Source organism: Trachurus japonicus, chromosome 1 (assembly GCF_045865225.1).
Source record: "Trachurus japonicus isolate A0001 chromosome 1, Traja_1.0".
Taxonomy (NCBI): Eukaryota; Metazoa; Chordata; class Actinopteri; order Carangiformes; family Carangidae; genus Trachurus; species Trachurus japonicus.
The window spans coordinates 13,789,890-13,817,343 of record NC_140907.1 but is presented as its reverse complement, the minus strand read 5'-3'; the positions used below and the strand labels follow the sequence as shown (position 1 = coordinate 13,817,343).

The following is a 27,454-nucleotide window of genomic DNA, read 5'->3' as shown; positions in this document are numbered from 1 at the left end:
GGCTGTTATGATAATGTGTAGACTTTCAGTCCTTGAAATGGTAAGGTCCTGCCTTCTGCTCTCTAATCCACTTCATATTCCCAGCCCCTTGTGGCGTGCTGTCAGAGGATGAAATCATATAGTGTTGCTGCTCGGCCCTCAGGTTTGCACTTTCCCAAGAACTGCCACCATCACACTGATTTGATTTACATTTAATGATTTCTCTCGGAGGCCTGCAGATACTTGACCTCACTGTTGATTTTAGAAAAAATAAAAAAATAATATATACTGTAATAAGACTAGGTAGTATATGGCTGGGGCTCATCACAGGCTATTTGCATTCAGCCCTGGTTCCACCTGGATTCACGTCTTTATCAGTTTCCATCTGTCCTACTCTCTGTGCTCACAGATACAGATTCAGTGGTTTAATACAACTGAATTTCCAATAAAGGGATTTTCATTTTAGTATGAAATAAATAGGTCTTTTAGTCTGGGGCTGTTGACAAAACACCTGCCCTATCTACAGGACCGTGCCAAGCAGCATGTGATGGCGTGGCTGGCAGGCAGCCGGGGTAGAGGTAAAAGTGATCGGCAAATGTCATTTTAAAGTGGGCGCCATCAATCTCCACCTACAAAAAACAAGTCATAAAGGAAACGGCACCAGGGAGGGAGAACAACCAAACCACCAAAACGTGAAATCATAAATTATGACACAGTGGTACAAGGTGAAGTGAACCAACAGAATTGTCACAAAGAGGGAAATTTGACACAAGGACCAAAAAAATGTTTTGTACCAGGCCGTAAATACTTTGATTTCTGCTGTAAAGTTGGTCATCGTAACAGTGGATCCGGCCTCGAGTGGCCATTTGAGCAGTTTTTGGTACTTCCACGTTGGCATCATTTCTCAGCCTCAGAGTTTACTGCTTGGTTAAATAAAGCCCATTGATGCTTTATGAAGTGAGCAGGAGACTCCTGGGGTTTTACTACTTTCATCATTGCTTTTTATTGTGCTGATAGCCTTTGTTTTGGTTTTAGAGACACTGCCAGTCAGGTTTTAAAAGCAACTACGGTGAGAGAAGCTTTCTGTACAGAGGATATGGTGCAGTACAGCCGAAGAGGAGACAGGCTGCAGAGCATTTATGTGCACTGTTTGACCCCACCCTCTGTCCTGTAACCTTAGCATGATGTCATACATTCACAATCAATCTCCTCTCCCTGCTTGGTTTTATTTGCACTGGAATTGAAGCCAAACAGCTGCACAGTAGATGTATTGCTTCTGTAAAAGTGAAACCAGTCTTTCTACACTGTGCATCGTTTGTAAAGGCAGTCAGTCATTTTTTCTGACTCTCAAGGATCCCTTTTGATCATTGTTGTGGAAATCTCAAGAAGGATAAAGACTCTGAGGCCCTGCAAGTCTTTGTGATTTTTATTAAACATAACATTTACAAAATGGGCTCGGCACTTTATTCACAGATCAATAGTCCCCACAAAGTGAGAGCCCCGAAATGAGAACAATCCAGTCTCTTGTACGATGGAAAACAAGTAAGCAGGACTCAGTGTCTGGCTCTGGCTGACAGTCGGTGATTTCAGGCTGCACAGACTTGTGGTTGTAAATTCTCAGGAGAAGAAACAAGATACGCAGGACAGGAATGCAGATAAAGAACTGCTCCTCCACAGAAGTCAAGGAACAATTTATCAGTTATCAGGTTAAAACACAGACATGATGGTTTAATTTAGTTAAAGCTGTAACAATTACTCTCAAGAAACTTTAAACTTCAAATAAGTGGTAGTTGGAGGCAGCGATGCAGGTGCGTGATGCAGGGCGACTCCCATCTGACGGCCCGGTCCTGCCCTCTGCACACGTCACACCTTCACCGACCTACAGGATAGAAACGCTACTGAGAGCCGACTGCTGAGTAACAGTCAAGTCACTTCACTGCACACATTTTCTGTCGGCATCCTCTGCTCGCATGCATCTTCAGATTGTGATCGCAGAAATGGTTTTCATTCCTGTCCAGTCCTTGGCTCCTCCAAAAGCATTTTAGCTGCAAGATTACTAAGCACTTGGAAGGAGATCATCTTACTGCAAAAATGCTTTCAAGACACAAAGCTATAAAAAGTAATTCTTTATAGCATTACTGAACACAGTTGGAGGCAAAGAGGTGTTTTTTTTTTTTTTAGAATAATATTTCAAGGACCTAACAGATGTCCACCTTTGCAACTCCAATCATATATTGTCAGGCTGATTATGTTATAAATGAGTGTTTTGTGTGTGGAAGTGTCTGTCAGCGGTGGCTCCAGTTCCCCACTGAGCTGACTCAGTGATCACATGAGTGATTTCTGTTTATTTAGTCTAGACGTGCTAATTACCTCTACACCATGTATTCTGTCAGATTCAATCTGCACACCTTTTTTTTTTTTTTTTACTTACATAATGACACTGATCTTGTGTGTGCTTGTGTTAACCTGACACACATGGCGTCAGTGGAATTGGTAAGTTCATGACCTTTTGAGGCTGATGTAGTGTCGCTGCACACTCTGCTCCAGATTTGCAGGACTTACACCCTTGGATGAGCGCGTGGTTGTTGATATGCATCATCCTTCAGCCTGTTTGCTCAGGTGTTGTCTGCAGGTGCTCAAGGTACTGTAGGCTGGCAGACGTTGGTGTAATCCGGGACAACGGGTCGTTGCCAAGGCCCGGCCGCCCAACAGCGCTTTGGTGCGTCTGGGCCTTAGTTATGGTTTTGAACAGGTGCCAAGCAGGAACATGCGCGCACACACACACAAAAGCACACAAACAACCATAAGCCCTTCACCTGCACTGTGCATCAGGTTTCGTCAGCAGCCACATGCTTCCGCCAAAAGTAAGAGTTGATGTTGTTTAGTCATGATGATCAGAAATGGCCGACATCTTTGCATTTCTAATGCATTTACTTCATCAAAATGAGTGACTGTATGTCAGAGATTTCCCACTCGGGGAGCTACAAGCGACTGAAACCTCTATTTTAGTTACTGGTCTGCAGTTCCTCTTCTCCTGTAGTAAGTCTCTGGATGGTACACAACATTCATTCAAATGAAGAAGAAAGCACTGTTATTTTCCTGTACTGTAAATGATAACAGAAAGTTTGGCACTGAGCCGACTAGATCGAACTGTGCGAGAAAGATGGCTACCGTAGTAGTAGAAAAAACAAACTAAAAAACTGATTGTTTCAGTCCACGTGTTATTGATGAACCACTCATTAGTCATTATTAGAATGTGCTGGTTGTTTCAGCCTTGCAGTTGATGTGTAAAATGAAACAGAAACACATTGTTTACATGTCGATTTGCTCACATCTGCTCCTCTATCATACAGCGATCACTGTGCTGTGCTAAATCTGAGCGTGACTCTGTTGCACCCATGTCGTCATATTTCTCGTCTCATACCTCAGTGCCCTCTCAGGCGGTTGAGATTGTGTGTCTGTCATCAGACAATGAGCCAGTGTGACAGAGGATGTCACCCTGTGAAGAGGTGATGAGTCTGCTCAGCAGGTGAAGGAAGAGGCGAAATGACAGAAGGAGAGGAGATGAAATACATTTATTTAACCTCTTAGCCTCCCCTCATGGGGCTCAATGCTTTTAGGAGCGAAACTAAATTGTTGAACCAAAGTGTGAAATGCGACAAGTTGTGAACTGGGCTCTCTGTGCACTTGTCACCTCATTGATCCTCTTTGTCCCCTTATCCACTTTCTGTTCTTGGCAATCCGATCCAATTTTCATCTGTTCCTCCGCCTCCTCTATCACCTCCCTCCCTATTCATTTAATCTCCACTTTCTTCTCCCACCATGTAAAGTCTTTATCTTTATCTTTATCTAAAGGTAGGGTTGGAGTCGGAGATCCTGAAAAACGGTTCTAGCAGGCCACATTTTGAAAATACACAAGTCAAAAGTCCAAGCCCCCTTTCCTCAGACTTCTCTCTGAAGCCACGCCTCCAGAGTGCAGGAAAAAACAAACATTTAATTAATAGGTTGCAAATCGGAGTGTGAAGAGTGTGAATTTTGTAAAAAATGCTCCAGAATAGGATCTCCAACCCTACCAGTGTTTCCGCTAGGATTTTTTTAAGGAGTGGCGGGCTGGCAGCACCTGACCCCCCCCCTCTCCATCTACCACTTGTAATTATACCACTTGGACGATGATGTCAGCAGCTTGTATTTCCTGTAAATCTAATACGCCGAGGCCACACATGACGGACGGTCCTCCTCTCCTCCTCCTCAGCCCTCGTCTGTTCCCTCCACCTCGTGAGCTCTTGCCTTAACCCCCGTCTCCTCTCGTATCGCTCCTCCTCCCCCATGCTCCAACTCCCCTCCCCCCTGCTTCCCTGTTCCCTCATCTTCCTCCCCCGCCAGCTCCACCTTTTTCCTCCGTCCCAACCTCCCTCTATCACTGCTGTGTTCACCTCAAACCATCTCTTATTTCTCTCTCTACTAACCCATCCTCCTCTGAACTCCTCCTCCTCATAACTGGATGGACGTCCAGCTCCTGCCCTGAGATAATGGATCCCATATGATCCGCTATCACTCTGTGTGTGTAGACCACACACACACAGACTCTGAAGTCACTTGCTTAGCTGCTGGAGCCTGCACCCATCCCACCAGCCATCTTTCCTCCCATCTCTTCTCTGTCTCTCCCTCCCTCATCCTCTCATCCTCCCTCTTTCCTCTGCAGTGCTGGCCCTGCCCAGTGGGGAGACTGTCTGCTCTCTCTCTCTCTACCCCTCCTAACTTCCCCTCCTTACTCTGTCTCCCTATCTGCTGTGCTTGCTGCGTTCTTTTTAATTTTTTTCTATTTCTGGCACTTGCTTTTGCTCCTTTTCCCCTCTCTCTCTCCCTTTCCCTCTCTCTCCTGGGATCTGCCTCGATCTCCCACTTTTTTTTGGGCTGCCTGCTGTCTCCTCTGTGCCTTGTGCGCTGCTCATCTTCATTTTCTCCCCGTCACATGTTGTCTACCTCTCCCTTTACCCTCCTCCCCTCTGCACTCTCTCTCCTCAGTTTTTCGATTCTATTTCTTCATCCTCATGATTGACTCTCTTGAGTATCCCTCATCCCATCCCTTCGTCTCCTGCTTTTTTTCTCCATCTTATATTCTCAGCCTCTTTGTGACCACATCTTTTCCTCTCTGATTTCACATTCTGCTTGTTTATGCTCTTTCCCCACCTCCTAATGTACGGCTGTGTGTCTTGCAGCCCTTAGTGCCTTCCTCCCCTTCCTGTGTCTTTTCTCGGTTGCTCCTGTTTTGTTTCATCCCTCAAACTACTCAGTAAGGAGACTGTTCCATAATAGATACTGTGTGCTATTAGTTCTCCTCCTCATTCCCATGTGGTCTCAGTTGGTAGGAGGCCTTGAGCCTGCTCTCTTTTTAATAGAGCTGTGCACCCTTCCTGTGCGTCCCAATCAATAGCCCTCAGCCAGACAGCGCTGTCCTGCAGCCGTGAGACGAAGGTATGAGGGTGTGAGGACTGATTGATTGATGTTTCAGTTGTTTATAGCTACATCAACCCAGGCCTGATTTGGATTTTATGTTTAGCTCCTCACCTTTAGGGAAATGCTCTTATATCTCATTTTGCTTAAATTTTGTAAGAAAGGATTTCGGGCATATGTTTTTCTATATTTAGTATTTATCCTAAAGATCGTCATCTTTGCTTAGTCATTGTCCAGGGTGATGACCTCACGTCCATTTTGTTTAGGAAGTGCAGCAGTTGTCCAAACCAGTAGGAGAGCGGTAGGTGTGTGCAAACTAACACATACAAACCTGACAGGTTTGTAAATGAGTATTGACTTTGTGGTTGCGTGTGGAGCCATATGTGTTTAGGGCACAGCGAGCACATAGATGGACTTCAGAGGAATGAATTATTGTGTGCAGTGGTTTAGAAAAAAGCTTTTATATTTTCTAAAATATCTCCATCACTTTCCTTGCACTAACCACAAAGCAGTATCCTTTCTTCACTGCTATGGTAGGTATTTGTTCCCCATGTTGTTTCAAAAGAAGGATATTAGCAACCAGCATTTCCTGTGTTAGTGATCAGCCCCCCACTGTCCTCTCCAGGAACCTCAGAATTTGCTGTGTCTAAATTCAATCAGATTGAAATCTATGTGAAATAGACAGGGGGCCATTAACAGCTGGAAGCGGATGGCTCTTGCTGCTCCACACAAAAATTAAAGGGGAACAAAATCTGGTGTGAATGTAATTTTGAAAGCCCCATAAAAAGCTAATTGGGGATATTTCCCAGAAAAAAATAGATTGTTCCTAAACAATCAACAGGACTCAACAGAGCCTCTCTTAAAAGGCCTTGCTTACATACTTCTTGGAAGAAAATAACAAAAAAAATTCCCCAAATCCCTGGTCGTGGAGCAGAACCACGATTTGCTGGAGGATGAAGGATGAGATGCAGGGTGTAGCGCTGCATGATGATGACTGCACCGTTGTTACAACTGATACTGATACTGATATTTAACAGTATCTGTGGGTGGAATATCACCTATAAAATGTACATAAAGGGAGGTGTGTGAGGAGAGAAACACATGTACACCTGTTACTACCGAATCCATTTGACTCTCTCTTGTGCTTTTTGAATTGGGTCGCTTGTTCGAAATGAGACAGACGGATGAGGATGAGAAAGCCTGGCGTAGTGAACCAACTGTCAGAGTGGAGAACAGGCGTGGCCCCGAGCTGCAGTCCTCTGCAGTGTCTCGTTCTCTCCCTCTTCCTCCTCCTCGTGCAGCACCTGAATAATGACGTGTATTAATTAGGCCAGGAAGTCAAAGCAAATACTGTCCCCCATTGATTCGTGTAATTATGCCAACCCTGTCTCCCTCTTCAGCCTGGATGGAGAGGCAGCGGAGGTTGCTTTCTGTCTCCACACTAGTGCTGCCACTAACGACTGCTATTCTAACCAATACTCTATTGACTGAATCTGAATGACCCACTGGCATGGTAATTAAGCCCAAATTCTGACCTAAGCATTTTCTCACACTTCACTGCTAATGAACACTTGCATAGGAGATAATACTTCATATGTTTGTAGCTGATCATGATCTCAAAATAAATAAATAAAATCATACAGGTTAAAGAAAACTTCTAGTGAAGGGATTTGAATTTCTCCCAAGAGAGACACTATAGGTCAACAGTGACGACTGTACACGGATAAATCAATGTATGGGAGAGGATTGGTCGACTTAAAATATTAACATTGACTATTTTTCACTAGCATTTATGGCAATTATGTGTAGCAGCTACAGCAAAGACACATGCACACAGATGTATATCCATTAATGCAAAGGTCTCTTCTCTTTGTTGTCTGACTGTGCCCACCACCGCCTTAATGCCTCCTGTCTCATCTTGTTCATGAGCCGCAGCAACAGTCTGCTGCTTTGTTGTAACCCAGCTGCCTCGATATCGGTTCAGTTTGCAGTGTGCATTAGCATTTATGCAGTACGTGTGACTGAGGATGCATGGCAAATGAGGATTTAAGTCTTGTTTTAATGAGGGCTCTGCTCTGTAGAATATCCCTGTGTCTGAAACTGAAGGTGTCGGTAAAGAGATACATAAATCTCTGCAGCTACGCAGTCTGAGCATGTGCTGTTTGGGAGAGACTGTGTGCTTTAGAAGATTTTTGGTTCCAAGGTGTTTTATAGAGGCACACATTCAGGTGCATGAGGAACTTGGAGAAGCCTGAAATGTCCTGCGGGACAATGGGCATCTGCTTCTTTTGTAGATTGTACAAAGTGATGACTTCACCTCTCTCCCATGATATCACAGTTTAAATTACGTATTGGATTTTATTCTGTGGGCCTTTTCAAACATGTTTTTCTCATGTCCCTGTGCATAGCAACACATAGCTCTGCTACTCCGCTGGTGCTCCTGGTCGGCTCTTCTAACCGAGAGCACTCCGAGTGGTGTCTACAGCAGGTATTGAACCTGAATTAGAGATGACTACCTCACACAAACCTGTGTAAAATAACTTGAACTGTACATTTGAGGTCACTCGCTGACTGATCCCCGAGAAATTCCTCCATCTGTACCATGAAGAAACTCTACTAGGTGGTGTAATTCTAGTTTTTTTTTTTCTACCTCATATCCCTATCATTTGTGAGATGAATATTCCCCCTCGGCTGCTTGTTGTCTTTTCCCGGAGAGGAATCACTCCTGCTGCAGGGACATGCTGCCCTGACAGAATTAAAAAAACACATATCTAGATGATACAGTTACAAGACATGCATCATTAAATTTGAATCAAAAATTGTACATAATGAGTGTAAGGGTTATATCACTACCAACCACAACCAGCCATTACATAATAGCTGAAGCAGAGCAGATTCACATATTGGTCATAATCTATACCGAGAGCAAAGGTTCTGTTGTGGTTGTCGGTGTATGTGCTGCGCAGCAGTGTGTCTAAGGTGGTGTTATGATCTGTCTGCTCTTTCCTAATCCCGGGGAAAAGACATTGTAAAGGTAGAGTTTTTGAACTGGTGAGGAAATCTACCATTACACTAGTGCACTGCAGCATGAGGCACTGAAAGAATATTAATGAGATGAGCTACGTGTGTGTGTGTGAATTAATTTCAAAATGTTTTGTACTTCTCAGCTTCTCTTAGCAAAAAGGTTTAGATGCAGAGAAATAGACAGTGTGTTGGTGTGTATGTGAGTGAGACTCTAACCCAGCAGTAGAGACATGAGGAGCAGACAGACTGCTGTTTAATAGATTACAAGGCAACATGACGACCCATCGATTGTACACACACTCACACACACACTCACACACTCAATGGCTCTTCCTCTCCCAGAATTCAGTGGAGTAGGGTTACAGTGAGACACAGCAAAAAGCACTGCCAAGGACCCAGGAGTGTAAACACTATGTGTGTATGAGTCTGACTGAAAAAATAAAACACTAATTTATTGGGGATGGTTGGTCCAGTTGGGATGAAGCAGGTTTTGGTGGTTAAGGTTAAAAACCTCAGTCCCCACTGATCCAGTCTGTTTTTAAGGGTTTAGAATTAGTTTTAGGTCAGACGGAAGAGAGGGTTGGAGAGCTAGATGTGAAAACCACTCTCTTGCTTTCTGCTGGCCTGTTGATTTTACAATGTTTCTGCCTGTAGGACTTTCAGTAGGTAGCTACTGTATAAGACCAAGCACAACATAAACACAATATATGAAAGGAGGAATAATCAGAAAAACTAAAATATCATCTGACTAATGGTTGTCATACTTGTCAGACTGTAAGGCAAAGCAAGGCAAGTTTATTTGTATAGCCCATTTTTACCAACAGTTTGTCTCAAAGGGCTTTACATAGCATCATTACAACATCCTCTTCCCTTGGACCGTCACATCAACTGAGGAAAAACTCCCAAGAAAACCCGAAAAAACTGGAGAAAGGTCAACATGAGCAACAGAGGAAGGATCCCTCACCCAGTGGAATACAGTAGATGATGTATACAGACTAGAAAACAGTTTACAACATGGGATATGGGAAAACATGGAACGTTTTAGTTTTTCTATATAACAAGAAAATAGGATGCTACAGTGATGGATAGTGACAAGATCGTCCTGCTGGAGTTTGGCTAGCTGATGAGCATGCTAACTTCACTGACAAGAGGAAAGAAGAGATAGAAATGGAAGTAAAACGTTTCTTGCCCCTGTCAGAGGTTTAATGTTGACATTGCAAGATTTCTTTCAACTTCTAAGTTCCAGCTGTTAATGCTGATATTGACTGTAACGATGAACCATACAATGAAGTGGTTTATCAATTTAACTTATTATTTTACATTCCTGTTCAATGAGTGATCTGCTATCAGTGTTTTGGTCAATAAACCCACTGGTATGGTTATGTTTATCTTGTGATTAGCAGTGTTGATACCAAGGACTGAATCCTGGCAGAGACAGACACTATAAGGTAAAAAGAGCAGCAGCTTCTTGTCCTGAGTGGTAAATGGATGATAACTGCTTCATGAAACTTTGGGCAGGATTTTGGAGAGGGGAAATCTCACAACAGAAATATACATCACTACATTTTGTCTGTTGAGACCTGAAGGGCTTGGACGCTTTGTCCAATTTGGTTCCTGGCTCGGTGCTGGAGAAGAAATGCTGTGGTGTGAAATTCAGTTGTAATTTCAAGTACGATAAGTAGAGTAAATGTGTTGCTGGTGGAATTTAATATACTGATTGTTTTCTTAAGAGATAATGCAAATACGCAGGATCACTGTGCTCAGTGTGCTGGTTTATACTCTTGATGGATTTGGATGAACACAGGAGGATAGTAGTATTATTATATAACATCATTTGAACGGAGAATATAAGTCTCATAACGTGTCTTGAGAAAAGTCCATCCCCATATTAAGATTGTGAGATGGAGCTGAAAGTTTTTGAAGATGCTCGGATACAGACCTGAGACCAGCAGGAGTAATGTTAAAGATATTTTGTCACACAGTCTTTGCTAGTCTCACAGATGCCCTTCTTTGACCCACATCCAGCCCCATATCCTCTTCGTTATTTTCAATGAGAACACAAGGCTCCAGGTTCTGGCAGAAAAACACAGATTTGTCAGGATTTTGCCAGAGCGCAGTGCGATGCATCCAGGTTGACGCAGCTGTGGCCAATCGAATACATGCAAGTGCACAATCCTGCAGGATGATGATGTTGTATTCTGCTTTTTTACCTCCTGGTTGTTGTAAAATCCGGTCGTATTATAAAGTGCTGTGCAGTGTTTCGTGTCTGATAAGCAACTCACATGTGTCACTATAACTGGATTTCCTGGATTATATTTCATTGTCTCAGTGGCAAACAACAAGAACCCAATAATGTAGCCTCGTGCAAATTTTTCCTCTCTCCCCTTTTTTATTTTTTTTGAAAACTGAGGCCTGTTTTAAGGTGTGGATGCTTGCTAACAGTGTGACACAGCAAAACCTAGCTTGTTGTCAGGAACAAGGTTTCCCTCCGGGAGTTTGGCTCATGCCAAGTTTAGCCCAACAGCTGCTGTTTTGTGCCCTCTGTCTCTCTCTGGGCGTGTAGCTCTTGATCAATACAGGTTTTGGTTTCATCTGTACATTAATCTGTCTGTTGTGTTGTTGTAAACCATATTGTTTCACCAGATTCTATTTTTATGCCCGTGTTGATTAAATAATTGATGGTGATAATGCGTGCACCGACACCTTCAGCGTTGATCAGGCTGCTGGATTCTCACACAAGAGGCTCACGCTGGCCAGCTCAGCAAAATGTGTCTTTCTGTTTAGACGACAAAACCGTTTTATCTGCTCTCAGGGGGCGTTGGGGCTCTGCTGACTGTGCATGTTGCAGTCGTCATGGCTGTGAGCTGGGACACAAAGAGGGTGTGACAAATCATATCAGTTATATTCATTGTCATGGTCCAAGTGCGAATGGTCCATCACGTGGTCACCGATGTGCATTTTGTGTATGTGTATCATGATCCGGTTTCAGTGGGTGTTGGTGTAAGGCGTCTTAAAGGTGAGGGCATCCAGCTGTGTCAGCCTCCATTTTCTCTAACTCCTCTTTTTTCCTCCTTCTTTTACAGCTGAAACTTGAAGATCGTTCCATTGTCATCAGAGACATTGTGCGACGAAACAACTCAAATGTAGGTGAAATCCCCAGCCTCTATCTTTTTTGTTGCGTCTCTCTCTCTCTCTCTGGCTCTCTATCCCTCTCTATCCCTCTCTTGCTTTTCACTTCACCTCTTTCATTTTGTCTTGTTACTTCCAGCTCTTTTTCAATCAGCTCTCCCATTGTCAGTCATGTCACTGTTCACCGCTCCGTGCTACTTGCTGCACCAGACATGACTGGAATATTACTGCAGGTCGACTTCTAACGCAGGACTGAAAGGAGGCTCTTTGTGTCAGTGCAGTGCAACAGCTCAATCTGAATATTAACACAGCATTAAACTTTAAATGTTGTTGTCTTCATTAACCACCATACGAGCAAGTTGCTAGACAGGATAGTGTCATGTAAATACTGTGGTGAGAGACGTGCTGAACCTGTGTTTGTTGCGTTCCAGGACAACCAGTGTGGTATTGTGACCAACATCGACATCGAGTGCGCAGTGAAACTCGTGGGGACAAATTGTATCATGTATCCAGTCAACAGCCAAGACCTGCAGCACATCTGGGTAAGACGAACAATTGATCTCAGGTAACTGTGGTTCACTTTACACATGTGAAACTTTCAAGTGAGTAAATTACCAAATGATTTCCAGGAAGTTACTGCAACAGGCTCCATATTATCCTGCAATTTTCCTGCGAACATGTCTCCTGGTTTCCTAAAATTACCTGCCATTACCCTTAATACCAGGATATTTTAAAGAAACACCTACACAGTCCAGTACCCCTCATTACACCATTACCTGCAAATTATTTAAAAAATTGAGGTTGTGTGTCTGTTCTTGAGCAGAACAGGCAGGAAATGTGTCACATTGTGTTGTTACCTTTTTACGATCACGAAGTACATTGGAAATCATAATCGATATACAGCTATTTACCTATTTGATTGATGAATCATATGGTATAAAGAGCTGTTATATAATGATTCAGTCATTCTGATTTGGACAGTAAAAGCAGTCTCCAGTGACTTGGGTGTTGGTCTACATACTGAAGCTCCTCACAGGACTATTCACTATTATGTCACAGTCATGTAGAGGAAACTGTCATCTACTTCCTCATTATTATGTTGAACATCATAAATGTATAAAATGTAAAACTGATCACTGTTTCCTGATTGTGTTCTTCAGTCTTTCATGTACGGTGACTACATTGCCTACGACTTCTGGCTGGGGAAAGTGTACGACCTGACTAATCACATCATCCTCAAGCTCTCCAACGGAGCCAGGTAATGTGTGTGTGTGTGTGTGTGTGTGTGTGTGTCTGTTGTGATTATCCAGCATGTACTGCGACCATGTCGTAGCCTGTCAGCGTGTCTGCATGCTGGCACACGTTCATCAATGCCAAATCCAGTGAACGTCGGCCCACTGTGTCTGTCTTCGCCCCGCTCCAGGTGCTCCATGAGTGTGGAAGACGGCGCCAAGCTTTACGACGTCTGTCCACATGTCAGCGACTCGGTACGTAGCCACCAGCGCTCATCTGTCACTTCAGGTGTATTCACTCTCATAAGTTCACTGCTGCTGCAAGTCAAACAGAACAGCTGTTAATTGGGGTCGGGTCACTTTTGGAAATGCTGATACTGGCTGTAAAAGACTGTACTGCGAGTACAGCCATTCCCAGAGACAAATATTCTAGTATCATGCAGATATTCGTTTCAGAGTTACTTTTTCTAAGTATACATAAAATATTCTGCACTCTTGATTTGTTTTTGTTAAGTTGTTACTGTGTCATTTTTCAGGGTCTGTTCTTCGACGAGGCGTATGGTTTCTACCCAGGGCAGGTCCTGATTGGTCCAGCCAAAGTCTTCTCTAATGTACAGTGGTTGTCAGGGGTCAAGCCTGTCCTCAGCAGGAAGTGCAAGTTCAGAGTGGTGGTAGAAGAGGTAAGACGACGACTGTGGTCCTCTCTTTCCCTTATATTGTACTTAACGTCTGTTGTCTCGTACATGTTATGGGGAATTAATTTGTTATGCTGGATGTGTCGCAGCTTGGTCCACGTAGATTGTGTGTAGAGCAACAACATCAGAAACACTGAGTATAAATTGGCACATCATTGTTTTCAGACACAGTCTGAAGTGTCATTCCTCGTGCTCTCTCCTTTGGTCTCCCTCTCCGAGACTCTTCCCATGTGTGATGTGGGTGAGGAGGTGTGTACGATTGTATCTGGAGAGGAGGGAAGTGGAGAGTGAAACAAGTGAAGTGCCAAAGCAAGTTTAAAGACGGAAGGAAGACAAATCCAACACTACATGAAGTGTACACGGCAGCTGTGTTGCTGCTGCTGGAGTTCTGTGTTTCTACGTACAGTTTCACTTTTTTTTTACCCTGTGCGATCAATCAATGCCAAATCTCTAGATCACACAGGGTCAAAGGCTATATCACGATATAGCTTAAAATATTGCAACATTACTTACAGATCCTAAGGCCCACGCCTAATATCCAACTCTGTAGTAGAGAGAATTGTTATTGACACCAGTGAGGGCAACACTGTAATCAAAAGTTGAATAAATTGGAGATGTCATTAGTCATTAATCTTAAATTGTCTAATCGATCTCTGTGGTGTCACTGTGTTTTCCTCAGGTGAAGGTGGTTGAACTGAAGGTGACGTGGATCACCAAGAGCTACTCCCCAAAAGGCTCTGACAGCGTCTACCCGCCTCCCTCCACCATCACACAGGAGAACCTCTGCAGGTCAGGGGGGGTCCTTGGGACTTTTTAACAATTGCTTTTCGTTTTATTTTCCTGCAGCTCTTACAATTTATATAAAATATACATATACATTCCAGCACTTCCTAGATATCAGTTTTTAGTGACTGGATATCAATGAATCACGGTGTAAATACAGAAAACATACAAATGTATTTTGTTACATTACTCTCCTGGTTGTGTTTAGGGTCAGACGTCTGGGCTACTACGACCACACCCAGAGGCAGCTGGGAGAGAGGGCTCTCTACGTCTTCCCTGCTAAGGGAGACGCCACTCGCATCACCTGTGAGGGACCCGAGGGTGCAACTGTCCTGCCAGAAGACCCTGTGGCCAGAAAGGTGTGGCTACCGTGTCTTTGTAGATGAATTTATTTGTGTTATTGTGCATTAAGAAGTTGTAAGCTGTTTCAAAAAGTTGTAAGCTGTTTCAAAAAATGTCGATCTACTCGGCCAATGAGAATATTAATACTGAAAATCACCTGTTGTACACAACAGCAGAGGTTATGGTGTTGGTTATATTTTAAGAAAGTCTCCTTGAATGTTGGTTACAGAGATTCTCAGTACTTGTCTTTTTGATCATCTTCAGTCTGTCACTCTGTGTGTGTGTGTTTCCTGCAGTTGAAAAGGATGTTCAAAAAGGAATTGGGGAAGAAGACGGAGAGCGCAGACACACAAGGTACCAAGCGACACATTGCAGAAAACACCAGAGGAACGTACAGTGTAGTACACACACAGACACACTCCTGCTCTCTAATGTTGACGCCGGCATCTCTGTTTTGCCTCTGTCATGAACTCGGCAAGACTGAAGAGTTTCTCAACCAGAAATAGATGTGCAAAAATGTAGAGTTAGACTGCTTACTAACTTATTACATACAGTATAAGTTTGTACCCATAAGTTTGTATTTTTTGTTCTTAAATGTTGAACCGTCAGTTTCTGCCTCAGAAATCCCGTTACCATTTGGGTTGTTAAAGCTGAATGTTATGAACCTGCCTGTCTCTGTGAACACTGCCGCCCTGGTCATTACACCTGACACATGGTCCTTAGTCGGAGCCTTCAGTCTCTCATTACATCAGTTACACAGAAATAAGAGCAAGTGCAGATGACGTGGAGTTAAAGTGAACACTTGAATGTCAAACAATCAGTATAAAAAGGACCTAAAATACATTTCTCACCATGCACACACAAAGCACTTCATCATTTATCATTGTCAGTGAAATGACCATTACTTTTTGCTTGTGTCCTCTCTTAAGTAGCTGAAAACTAAATCTCTCCATGCAAAGCTCCTGTGAGACGTCAGCCAGTCCTTCTCATAAATGGAGCTCAGCACAGAGGGAGCAGACTCATTTCAACTTCAGCGCACTTCAACTGTACATTAGCTGCATGACTCAGGAAAATAGAGGATGACTGTGTCTCTATTGTTAAATGTGAAATGTTCCTTTCCAGCTGTGTGAACATCAGTAATCTGTAAAGCTGTTCTACATGACCTCGCCTTTATGATCATCATGTGTTTTTTTTCCCCTCCACACCTTAAATTTAAATGCGTCTTTCACTGTCTCTCACCAGGTGAACACAAATCAGAGCAGACGGATTCATCTCACTCCAACAACAACGGACCTGTGGTGGCCATCCAGAACCCCCCAGACCCCCAGCACACCAACGACACCTCCGCTGAGCACGCGGAGCAGGACGCTGACGACGAGGCTGCAGAGGACACTGATGACACCAGGTCTGTTGGTGTTTTGTTTGTGTGGAAATGTGAGAGGCACCGAATGAGAAACAGGTTTTGGCCGTTAAGAGTTTAATGTGAGTTTTTGTAAAGTTTGATGTGAACTGATGCAAAAGTGCAGCAACAAAAAGTTTGAAGATGAAATGTTCTCCTTTCTGTCTCTGAGGGGAGTCGACCCAAGGCTGGTAACCATTTGAGGTTTCACCTGCAGTGTCAATGGCTAAAATCTTACTGTAGTTGTCTCCGGTGTATCTGTCACAGCGGTTTATTTAAAGTCAAATGACCCACTCTGGCAGGAATGATAGCTCATTATTCTGTGTGTTACTTTGCAGGTGCATGGTGGGAATCTAATAACATTAGTCTCTCAATGTCAATTATGCTTTGTTAAATTTAATTTGTACTATTGAAGTCAAGCTACTTGCTAATGAAATCCTTCTCATGAGGGTGTTTGTGTGTGATGCAGACAGAGGGAGACAGACACTAACACGCGGCACACACTTTAATTAGGTTTATATTTGATTATACTTTATCACCTTTTCATTACTGAAATGTTGGATTCAGTTAAACAGGACAAGTTTAAATATGAGTGATGAAAATGTGTTTGCCACTTTGGCAGCTGAAGGCAGATGCCTGGCTGGGTGCCTCACCCACATCTCTAAAAGTTACAGTGTGTTCAGCATAAAAGAAAAATCAGCATAAAAAATAAGAGCTGAATCATCGTCTCTTAAACATCACCTCAACAAGACACTTTATAACTTGTAAGAGACAAAGTTAAAAATCATATTTTTCAGCAGAAATTATTTTTGGCGGTGAAGGTTGGCTGTTATATCTATCTGTTACTGTTTTGGACTGCTGTTTGGACAAAGCTTATCATTTGAAGACACTTTTGAGGTACATTCATCAGTTGATCCTGGAAAGGATCCACATGTTGCTGCATATTTGATACAAAACACTTTTTATTTTAGTCTAACGGTTCTTAACCTGTAGCACAAAAATCATCCTGTGTGATGTTGTCTGAATAATCATCCTGTGACTGTAACCGTGTTTGCAGCTCTCTGACATCATCGGCGAGCTCCACAGCCTCTTCTCAGAGCGGAGGTCTGGGAACAAACCGTAAGAAGAGCATCCCTCTCTCCATCCGCAACCTGAAGAGGAAGCACAAGAAGAAGAGGACCAAGTTCTCCCGCGAGTTCAAGCCTGGAGACCGGTGGGAAGATTCTTTCTTTCTTTCTTTCTTTCTTTCTTTCTTTCTTTCTTTCTTTCTTTCTTTCTTTCTTTCTTTCTTTCTTTCTTTCTTTCTTTCTTTCTTTCTTTCTTTCTTTTCTTTTCTGTTCTTTTCTTTCTCACCAGTGCCTGTTAAATTAAAAATCTGAAGAACAACTTCAGTGTCTTGACATTTGGCAGAAGACTGATGGTTTAGTGACTGTGCTCCCAACACTCCCTTACATTTAGTGACCTCTCCTGCTTCTGTGTCAGGAAGTTGGAGTAAAAATTAGACCAGTGACATCATCTGTTACCGACTGTGAAAGCAGCCAATAGCTGCTTTTCCTGGAGAAAACGCTGCGCCTGTCTGTCTGTTCAGGCTCTCTCTTGTTTGTCAGGTGGCTCATGTCTCAATCTGTCTGACAGTGACACTGGAGCTTGACAACACGCACATCAAGACTTTCACAGCAGACTCCTGACTGTGTCATTTCCTCAACTACACTGCGTCACACACACTGTTGTACTCAACCAAAGGCACCATGACACTGCAGGTTTTCTGCTCTTTGCCATGTAGGTTAGATTTTTTTTTTCAAAAGCAATGTTTTATAAGTTTTCCAAAGCAGGAAGTTGTAAGTCTTCAGTGTCGGTTGATGGCAACAGTTTCAGTTGGCATGATTCAGTTTTCACTGTAAATGAAAAGATGTCAGACAAAATAAATATGACAGCAGTACTAGAGCTAGACCATTTTAGGTGTATTACCAGTCAAACAGTTTGTAGTCATCACTGTCACTTGATTGCGAGTGCATAATTTAATTATATGTTTTTTGCATTGAGTAATTGAAAGGAGGCTCAACAGGAGACCTAAGTAAAAGATTTTTTTTCAATTGTCATTGTGTTTCACCTCCATTGAGCAAGATAGAGACAGTCAGTGTCTGGCTAAGAATCACATTGGCTAAGGTGCAAGCATGAATGAATCAGACATCCTTTTTGATAGTTTAATTTTCCACAAGCTGAAATTTAATGACCCAGAAACAAGCGATTTAAAGAGCAGAGCAGGCTGGCAGTGAGGTAGATAGAGGAAGCACACACGCCAAGGAGAGAGACAAATGTAGTGGCCGGGTGAAGATACTGTAAATGGCTCAGTAGATAAGAAGACTGTAAGTGGAGGGGAAAATAGCAGCAGGAATGACCTATTACACTGTAGCTTTTCTTTCTTTCGTGATGGGCGAACAGTCCTTGATATAACAAAAAAAGCAAGGCCTAGTTTTTATAATCATACACATTCACATCTGAGCCACTAAACACAATATACAAGTCTGATTTATCCATGTGTGTGTGTGTGCAGAGTGGCAGTGGAAGTCGTGTCCACAAAGACCACGGCTGATGTGATGTGGAAGGACGGGCGAGTGGAGGAGGGGATCCGATCAAACGACCTCATCCCCATCCAGCACCTCGACAGCCATGAATTTTGTCCCGGGGACTTTGTAGTAGACAAACGACGTAAGGAAAACCTAATTTAATTAAATATTTTCATAATGATGACTTTGATGATTTGTTGATTTAGTTCTTCAGTTTGACTTTTTGGATGAGTGAAGCAGCAGCATGTGTCAGATTTTTGTCCTTGTGGACGGTGATGATATTTTTATATGTACAGTATATATTTATATATAGAGGCCACTCCACCACCTACAGTAGCACCTTCCCTATCTAGGTTACAGTACTTGCTGAAACAATGCCGAGCTTGTGTGTCTGAGAATTGGACTGGAGAAATTATTTAGAGCCAGTTTCCATTTTCTTCCAGACAAAAACATGCAATGAATGAAATACATGAAAGCGGTGCCTGGCTTTGTTCTTGACGCTGTGCTTTGTGGTTGTCTGCCTGCCTCAGCCCAAGCCCTCCAGGACCCAGGGGTCTACGGTGTCATCCAGTCGGGCGATCACAAGGGCAGAACATGTGTCGTCAAGTGGATCAAACTCAACTCCTCCAGTGACGACGTGGAGGTGAGTCAGGAGAACAAGACAAGTGTTTATGCTTAATGGTCTGAGTGTGTTAGAGAGGGAGGGGGGGGGATTAAATTGTCTGTGGTAACCATGGTAACTTCACTACATATAATCATGTGCCATTAGTTGTCTTCATGTCTTGATACCTGGGTGGTTTTATTTTTAATTAAGGTTATTGGTATGGAGGAGGACGTCAGCGTGTACGACATCGCAGATCACCCAGATTTTCATTTCCGCACCACTGACATCGTCATCAGGATATGGAACTCTGAGAACGGACAGAACGACTGTGAAAACGAGGTGAGAACAACTTTAAAAAATCCTTTTTTCACATGAACTGCACTGAACGTGGTCATGTTTTTAACCTGCCATCACCAGCCTGTGAGCAAACGTAAGACACAACATATGAAGTAAGGTTAACAGTTTTGACACAAAACATACTGTAACATTATAACTCATCAACAAATAAGCAATAACAATAAATGTAAATAAGCTATAACAATAATCTTGCTCAGACTGAGATGTCAAAGTTGTGCTTGTGTCGGCTGTAAGCATATTCAGTTGAACTAATCAGTATGTTGTTTTTAATAATTAAAAAAAAACATTTTATCTAAAAGGCTGTACAAAAACAGAATAAAAACAGTCAACAAAAGTGCAAACATAACAATTGTGATGGATAAAAAAATATCGTATAGTGCAACTATAGTGCGGCAGGGAGGTAGCTAGAAGACAATATCCAACAATGTCGTCATGCAGTATGTTTTTTGATATATAATGTTTTCCTCTCCCTCCGTCAGACGTCAGTGGGTCAGGTGTCCAGGGTGGATGTGAGCAGCAAAGTGGAGGTGGTGTGGGCCGACAACTCCATGACCATCGTCCTGCCACAGGTAAATGTTTGATGACATTCACTGCACATTTTGAAATGATTGCGAGACGTGTGTCGCTGACGGTCTCCTCCTAAAAAAAAATCTCCTGCACAGCACCTCTACAATGTGGAGTCTGAGATCGAAGAGACGGACTACGACTCGGTGGAGGAGACCAGCAGCGTCCTGTCCACTGAGGAGTGGGAGGATGAGAGCGACAGCTGGGAGACGGATAACGGTCTCACCACCGAGGACGACAGCCACGTCAACAATACAACGCTCGTCATCGACACGGCGACCCCAGCCTCCACGCCCACTGGCTTCTCGACCTTCATCATCACCCCACAGGAGGGGGGTAAAGCTGGGGTCACCAGCCCCACTAAAGGAGTCCCAGGAGAGGAGGGAGAGGCATCTGTGGCTGTAGCCAGTCCTGTCTCTGCAGGAGGTGAGCCTCTTTTTTTTTTAGAGCATTTACTATAAATAATGTCACGTCTACCTGCACAGTACTAATAAAACTTTACTGCGTTATTTATGTGGGTTATTAAAGAAAACTCAATGCGCTATTAACTTGCATGCAGTATAAATGACGATGGAAATGAATGAATGTAATAAAACGTACGAGAAAATAAAACATGAGAAAAAATCTTTCTACAAAAATATGAACTGGATAAATCAATGAAGTTTTTGTACTCGTCATATAGTATTTAGTTTGTATTTCTGTGTAGGCATGGTGTCTCACTGTGAATCAGCCTTCTATTGTATGTATCTACTTACCAGTATCACACCAATTTATTGTGTTATGAAACGGGTTGTCTTCTTGTCAACAATTTAAAAGGCCGATATCAAAAATTAATTGATCCTATTAACAAGTTTTGTCTGTATAATCAAAGCCATTTAAAAGCACGTCCATGAGACACGTCATTGCACTGATGGACATTTATTATTATAGCGTGTATTTATAGTCCGACCCACGTTCACTATCCTGCTGTTGTAAATATTCATTAGTTAATCAAGTGTCTTAATCCACTGCTGAATAGGCCCATGATATGCAACATTTTCTCTTTGCCCAGTTGTTTTAAGAAATTACTTCAACCTTTTACTAAAATATGTAAATCCCAGGTTTACAGGTTTTAAATAGTAGTAATAGTCAGAAAGTATCAGGACATAAGATACTATAACACTGATTTTGGTCTTTTAATGGGGATTGTCAACAGGAAATGTTCCACCTTTGTAATGTTTGACGTGTCTAATTATTACTAGTGCAGTATTTTGATTTAAGCTTGTTACTTTTGCCTGCGTAGGAACCACTCCAGGAGGGGCTGTCAACGGAGCCGAGAAGAGCAGTAAAGACGGAGCCTCTCGGGGCTTCAGGGAGCTGAAGGAGGCGCTGAAGATCCTGGAGAGCCTGAAGAACATGACTGTGGAGCAGCTGTGGACCGGCGGCTCTCCGACCTCTCCGACCTCCGCCGAGCCGTCATCCACAGCTCACGTAGTCAGTTCGGTGACGCCCACAGCCCCCGAGAAGCCCACCAAGGAGAAACGCTTCCTGGACGACATCAAGAAGCTGCAGGAGAATCTGAGGAAGACGCTGGATAACGTGGCCATCGTGGAGGAGGAGAAGATGGAGGCTGTGGTGGAGGCGGGGGGGAGCGCGGGAGCAGGGCCAGAGGTTGGTGTTACATGGATCTGTAACGCTGCAGAGTCGATTCATCCTGTGCAGCGCAGATTCTCCCGTCCAGTCTAAATAAGATTAAACGAGCATGACATTGTGACACCTCCTGTGGTTGTGTTTTAACCTGCTGGCGTGTTACTGTTTAGGTGGAGAGAGCTGGAGAGGAAAAGCCTCAGCAGGAGCCTCAGACACCGGTGGGTGGACAGGAGTGGCCCAGTGAGTTTCTCAGCGACACCCCAGTCCTGTGCCAGCAGAGTGGTGGCAAACCTGGCGTCACCTTCACCAGTGCCAAAGGAGAGGTGTTCTCCGTGCTGGAGTGGGCACCAGGTGAGAAATGACTGAGGATTTGATTCCTGGTTAGCGGCTCTTGCTCTTCCTCGTTTTCTTTCTGTCTCTCCCTTTGTTTGGGCTTCAAATTTCATTGTGTTTTTTATGTTAAACTCATGTCTCAGCAAGTGAACCCGCCATGTGTGCATTCAGACGCACACACAGAGAAGACCCCACATTTCTTTATTACTATGAGTGACAGTTGCCATCTCCCATGTCCATTCTGTAATCATACTCGTCCGTGACAGACAAGCACACTCATCTTTTAGCCGGAGATGGCCGAGTTGTACTTTTCTGTTCTTCCCATTTAGCTGTTCAATCACCTGGTGTCTCCTCTCTTTGACGCAGACACTCACTCGTTCAAGAAAATGGAGTTTCAGCCGGCAGAGGCGAAGAAGTTCTTCAGCACAGTGAGGAAGGAGATGGCTCTCCTAGCGACGTCACTGCCAGATGGCATCATGGTCAAAACTTTTGAAGATCGCATGGTGGGTTTTGGTCAAGTCTCATGTCAATATTGTCACCTGGTTAATTTTGAATGATTCGTGTCCTTTTCTCTGTAAAAAAAACAAAAAAACAACACCTTTACTGGCTGGCAGCCTCTAGATCTTTGGTGGTAAATCTGCACTGTCTCTGTAGGACATGAAATCAAAGGACCTGATTTAATAAGTAACTACACATTATCATTTCAGAATTTGCTGCTGGGTTGTTATTAAACTAATTATACAGATTCAATTCAATAAGGTTAATGAACAGTTATAAGATTTTGCACAAAACTGCTTCAGCCCTGCTTGTACAGGTGAATAGAGGGGCCATAATTCGTTATCCATACTTATTCTACTCAAATATTTGTGCGCACAAATTTCTCTAGCAGCATTTTTCCACAGATGATACATAATCATACACATAATACTTACTGTAACATACATCATTTCAGAGTCACAATTTGAAAAAAAGCTAAAAAGCTTCTTTTTAAAAAAAAATTGTGACTGTGAAATAATGCCATGAGCTCATATGATAAATTCTGAACGTTTTGATGGACAGCACAGCAGCAATAAGTAGGAGGACAAATGAGAGGTACTGTAGCGGGTTAGTAAAAGTTAAAGAATAAACGAAGGATCGAAGCTACATCTTGTCTGTTTATGAGTAACAATAAGACATTAGTATTTACAGTGATGCATAAAAATGAAAGTGAAAGGTTCAAGGTAATGTGCTTGAGTATGTTGTGCAGTTTTATTCTTTTGTCTCATCATATTCTCCATGAACATCAAACCGTCTCTCCGCTGACAGCTAGCACCAGGAACCCTGTCACAAGCTGCTTTGCTCTCTCGACACAGGACCTGTTCTCCGCTCTGATCAAAGGGCCGACTCGTACGCCCTATGAGGACGGTGTCTTCCTGTTTGACATCCAGCTGCCAAACATCTATCCAGCTGTGCCACCGCTGTTCCGCTACCTGTCGCAGTGCAGCGGCCGCCTCAACCCCAATCTCTATGACAACGGCAAAGTCTGCGTCAGTCTGCTGGGCACCTGGATTGGCAAAGTGAGTGGTGACTCGAGTGACCCTGATTTTATTTAACCACTTTTTGTTTTTGTTTGACAAACTTGACAGATTTTATCACAGTTATTAATATTCACTGTTCAGATATTTAACTTCTCGATCTCAACAGCATTGTATAAACAGGCTGCACACAGACTATTTTTTTTCATTGATATATAAATTGATCAGTATGGCTCCTTTCAGATTCTGTCATTGTTTACTGGATATCTTTGGGTTAAAATCACATTAATTGATTCACTTGAACTAAAATATTCATAAATAATGAAAATAATAATTAGCTGCAGCTCTACTTTGGAGCCATGTCTGGATTTTTATGAGCGCTGTATGTAGTAACCAGAGATCACAGAGCTTGACTGGTCATAAATATGGACTTGTTGGTTTGCTTCTCTGCTCCTTATACGACATGCACCTTACAGACAGCTGCACTTTCTACAGGACAGGGCACAACGATGCTGCATGTCTGTCTCACTTTGTTGCTGATTTCTGTTCCTGATGTGATCCACAGGGCACCGAGAGGTGGACCAGCAAGTCCAGTCTGCTGCAGGTCCTCATCTCCATACAAGGTCAGTAAACACACACCCCCCACTCTGTTTCCTCCCTCTTATCTGCAGCGCATAAATGTTTTATTCATGTGTTAATTTGCTTAAAGCTGTGAGTGCAGCGTCGCGCACACAGTCATTCCACCAAACATGTCACTCTGTCACTCTCGCACACAGACATGACACCGCCTCTATGAAACGTGTCTGAACCGACAGAAAGTCCAGATTTTAATTCACTTTTTGCTGTCACTGATGAGACTTCAACAACACAGTGCAGTATTCATAGAAGAGCATGTTCTCCCTCCAACACACAGTGAAATAGCCACTGAACCTGTTGGACCTGTTTCCTGCCATGGTTTATTTTGAGTTGGCTCTCCAGATCTCATTGAAATCTAAGTGAAATTGAAATAGACTTAATATTATTAACAAAATAGACTAAAAATAATTTGTTTTTGAGGGTTTGAATAACTTGCCTTCCCAGCTTGTATAATATGTGTATGATAGCATCAGTTCGGCTTTTTAAAAGTTTAATATGTGTTTTTATAACATTATAGTTTAGACGCATTTAAATCTATGCAATCTATATAGGCAAATCAAAGCAGCTTTAATTATACACAAACAAAGACTAGTGGTGCTCTAGAGTACAGCTAATGGGGATCCTAACAAATAAAACACTATGCACAGTTAAAAGGCCATTCATAGTGCTTGGTGTAGGCGAAGAATGGCATTCCAAAAAAAAAAAGAAAAAAAAGCTTGACTGGACTCTCAACTTTGCACTTTTTTGAAGTATTAATCTGCAGTTCAGTTCTTGATCTCACATTTTAGCACACGTGTATTTTTTCCTCAGGCCTTATCCTCGTCAACGAGCCTTACTATAACGAGGCTGGCTTCGACAGCGACCGGGGCCTCCAGGAGGGATACGAGAACAGCCGCTGTTACAACGAGATGGCCCTGATCAAGATGGTCCAGTCCATGACGCAGCTGCTGCAGAATCCCGTGGACGTCTTCAAGCAGGAGATCCAGGAGCACTTCGGCTGCAGCGGCTGGCGGCTCGTCCACCGTCTGGAGGTGTGGCTGGAGCTGCACGACTCCGCGGAGAGGGGCCAGGCAGCGCACATGTCCTGCAGGGCTTCACACTCTAAGGAGCGGCCTTCGTCAGCGGAGCCGCTGGACGAGCAGCTGCCCCTGGGCTCGGGCCCCGTGGCGGTGGCCCACAGTAGCCCCAGTAAGCCTGGCGAGGAGGGAGTCACGGGAGCAGGAGTCACCAGTATTATGGAGGAGGAGCTGGAGGATTCAGGGCTGAGTCCCTCCACGACAGCTGCCTCTCAGCAGGAGCTGAGCCAGAACTCAGACTGTGACAGCACGCAGGGCGTCGCCCCTCTGGGTGCTGAGAGCAGGGCCGGCTCTACACTTCCAGGCGCCGTAGTTCGCGGCGGGACGTCCGAATCGGGCTCTGCTGCGATCAGCGGAGGAGGCGTGGCCTCTGCGGGAAGCCAACCAGTGGTGCGACCAAAGAAACGGAGAAAGAGCTACCGGAGCTTCCTCCCAGAGGGCAGCGGCTACCCGGACATCGGCTTTCCACTTTTTCCGCTCTCCAAGGGGTTCGTGAAGAGCGTCCGAGGTGTGCTGCTGCAGTACCGAGCTGCGCTGGCCGCCGCTGGCATCCCTGAGCACACAGAGGACAAGTAAGTGCCTCCTCACCCTTCCCCGACACTCCTCTGCACTGCTTCCCGCTCTTTCCCTCCGTCTCTTCTACCTTCTCATCTGCCTAAAGCTGTAGAGGAGGATCCATTCCTTGTCATTGGGAGGGAGGGGGCTACGATTTTCAATCTTCTGTACTACAGTTCAGAGCTGCACTGTGCCCCCAGCACTGCCCACATTTTTGTCCTCCATCTCCAAGTCTGTACTGCTCCTGCTCCACGACGTTCTGCCTGTTTTTTGTTTTTTTTCCCCCACCCATAATCCCTCTCGATCAAGCTGCGACCTGGAGAACTGCATCTTTATTCAGGAGAGTGAGCAAGTTCTGATTTGGATGCAACTTGACGATGTCTCTGTTTTCCTTCAGTGTCTCTTCAGATGAGTGTGACGGATAAAGAGGGGTGGAGCTCACATGCGATCACCCAGTTACACAAACGTAGGGCAGCGACCCCGTCACAGTGAAACCCCCTCATCTTTTCATGGACACAGGTAAAAACACGGAGCTTTTACTGGAGGCAGAGGTTCGTTCCCACCCTCTCGGTCGAGGACTGTGACTTCAGTGGCGGTGATGTGGAAGCAAAACGGACTAAATGAGATGAAGAATCAGTGCCATGAACCCTCTGCCCACCTGCCCCCTCCCCTCATCCACCTACTCTCCAGCAAGCTTCCACCACCAGGGTGGGGACTTGCTGGAAAACCACTCTGCCATGTCAATCAGCCTGAAAATGTAAAGCAGACTGGTGATTGGCCGGGTTCCACTGAAAAACTGCAAACCCCCAGCTCTCGCGGCTGTCGGGCTAACTGCGGCTATTTGTAGCACTACTGATATTATCGCTGTACCATCCTGCACTACAACAAACGAGTGGACAATCTGGTCTGAAAGAGGTGACGTAAAAATACACACTGACCAGGAGGAGTCTTTTTTAAAAAAGTAGAAGTCACTGGTTGTACGCTTTCTGCCAAATTTCTCTCTATTCACAAACGCGCGCACACACACACACATGAATATTCAAGTAGAATGTACTGAATGTCAGTAAAACTGCCAACCACAACAGCTTCGCCACTTCGTCCACTATACTTGCTGGTATTTTCCTTCGCCAATCACTCGCACTGAACCACGCAGCAAACATCGAGTGACAAAGTTTACATACTGTACGAATCACCTCCGGAGGTCGAGCTGTTCGGTGTGTAGAGAGCCGGCCAGGCACAGGACGCGAGCGGAGGAGGCTGTATGTGAAGGAGTTTGTGCTCCAGTCAAAGCTTAACGCAGCTGCTGCCTCGACGTACGAAAGCCCCCGTTCACTTTCCGTAGGATTTAGCAGATGATCACCGAGAGTGGAACTCGTGCTTCGGTGTTTCGGCGTGTTAAAGGTTGCTACGCTCACAGAGGCCAAACTCTCTCAGAGTGGAGCTTTGCCCACGATGCTCCACTTCATGAGGTGAACCCACATCACTGCAAATGACACAAGTTAAAGAATAAATAGAGAAAACAAACAAAAAAAAAAACCAACCACATTCAGCGTCCATTCCGTCATCTCATGTCAACATGTTG

At 44.0% G+C, this 27,454-nt stretch overlaps 1 protein-coding gene across 1 annotated transcript in view; it reads left to right on the top strand.

The window, feature by feature from the left end:
• The window catches only part of ube2o (ubiquitin-conjugating enzyme E2O), a 32,502-nt gene extending 5,737 nt beyond the window's left edge, over nt 1–26,765 (top strand). Inside the window, exons 2-23 of the mRNA XM_085773934.1 lie at nt 11,541–11,600; nt 12,018–12,128; nt 12,747–12,844; nt 13,010–13,073; nt 13,355–13,498; nt 14,193–14,302; nt 14,505–14,655; nt 14,935–14,992; nt 15,881–16,043; nt 17,095–17,250; nt 18,592–18,746; nt 19,135–19,247; nt 19,419–19,547; nt 20,045–20,134; nt 20,228–20,555; nt 21,412–21,779; nt 21,929–22,109; nt 22,458–22,594; nt 23,444–23,647; nt 24,171–24,228; nt 25,052–25,889; nt 26,270–26,765. Coding sequence (XP_085630060.1) covers nt 11,541–11,600; nt 12,018–12,128; nt 12,747–12,844; nt 13,010–13,073; nt 13,355–13,498; nt 14,193–14,302; nt 14,505–14,655; nt 14,935–14,992; nt 15,881–16,043; nt 17,095–17,250; nt 18,592–18,746; nt 19,135–19,247; nt 19,419–19,547; nt 20,045–20,134; nt 20,228–20,555; nt 21,412–21,779; nt 21,929–22,109; nt 22,458–22,594; nt 23,444–23,647; nt 24,171–24,228; nt 25,052–25,889; nt 26,270–26,297 — 3,744 coding nt within the window. The 3' untranslated portion in view covers nt 26,298–26,765. The remainder of the gene's footprint in view (nt 1–11,540; nt 11,601–12,017; nt 12,129–12,746; nt 12,845–13,009; nt 13,074–13,354; nt 13,499–14,192; nt 14,303–14,504; nt 14,656–14,934; nt 14,993–15,880; nt 16,044–17,094; nt 17,251–18,591; nt 18,747–19,134; nt 19,248–19,418; nt 19,548–20,044; nt 20,135–20,227; nt 20,556–21,411; nt 21,780–21,928; nt 22,110–22,457; nt 22,595–23,443; nt 23,648–24,170; nt 24,229–25,051; nt 25,890–26,269) is intronic.
• Nucleotides 26,766–27,454: the final 689 nt, after the last annotated feature.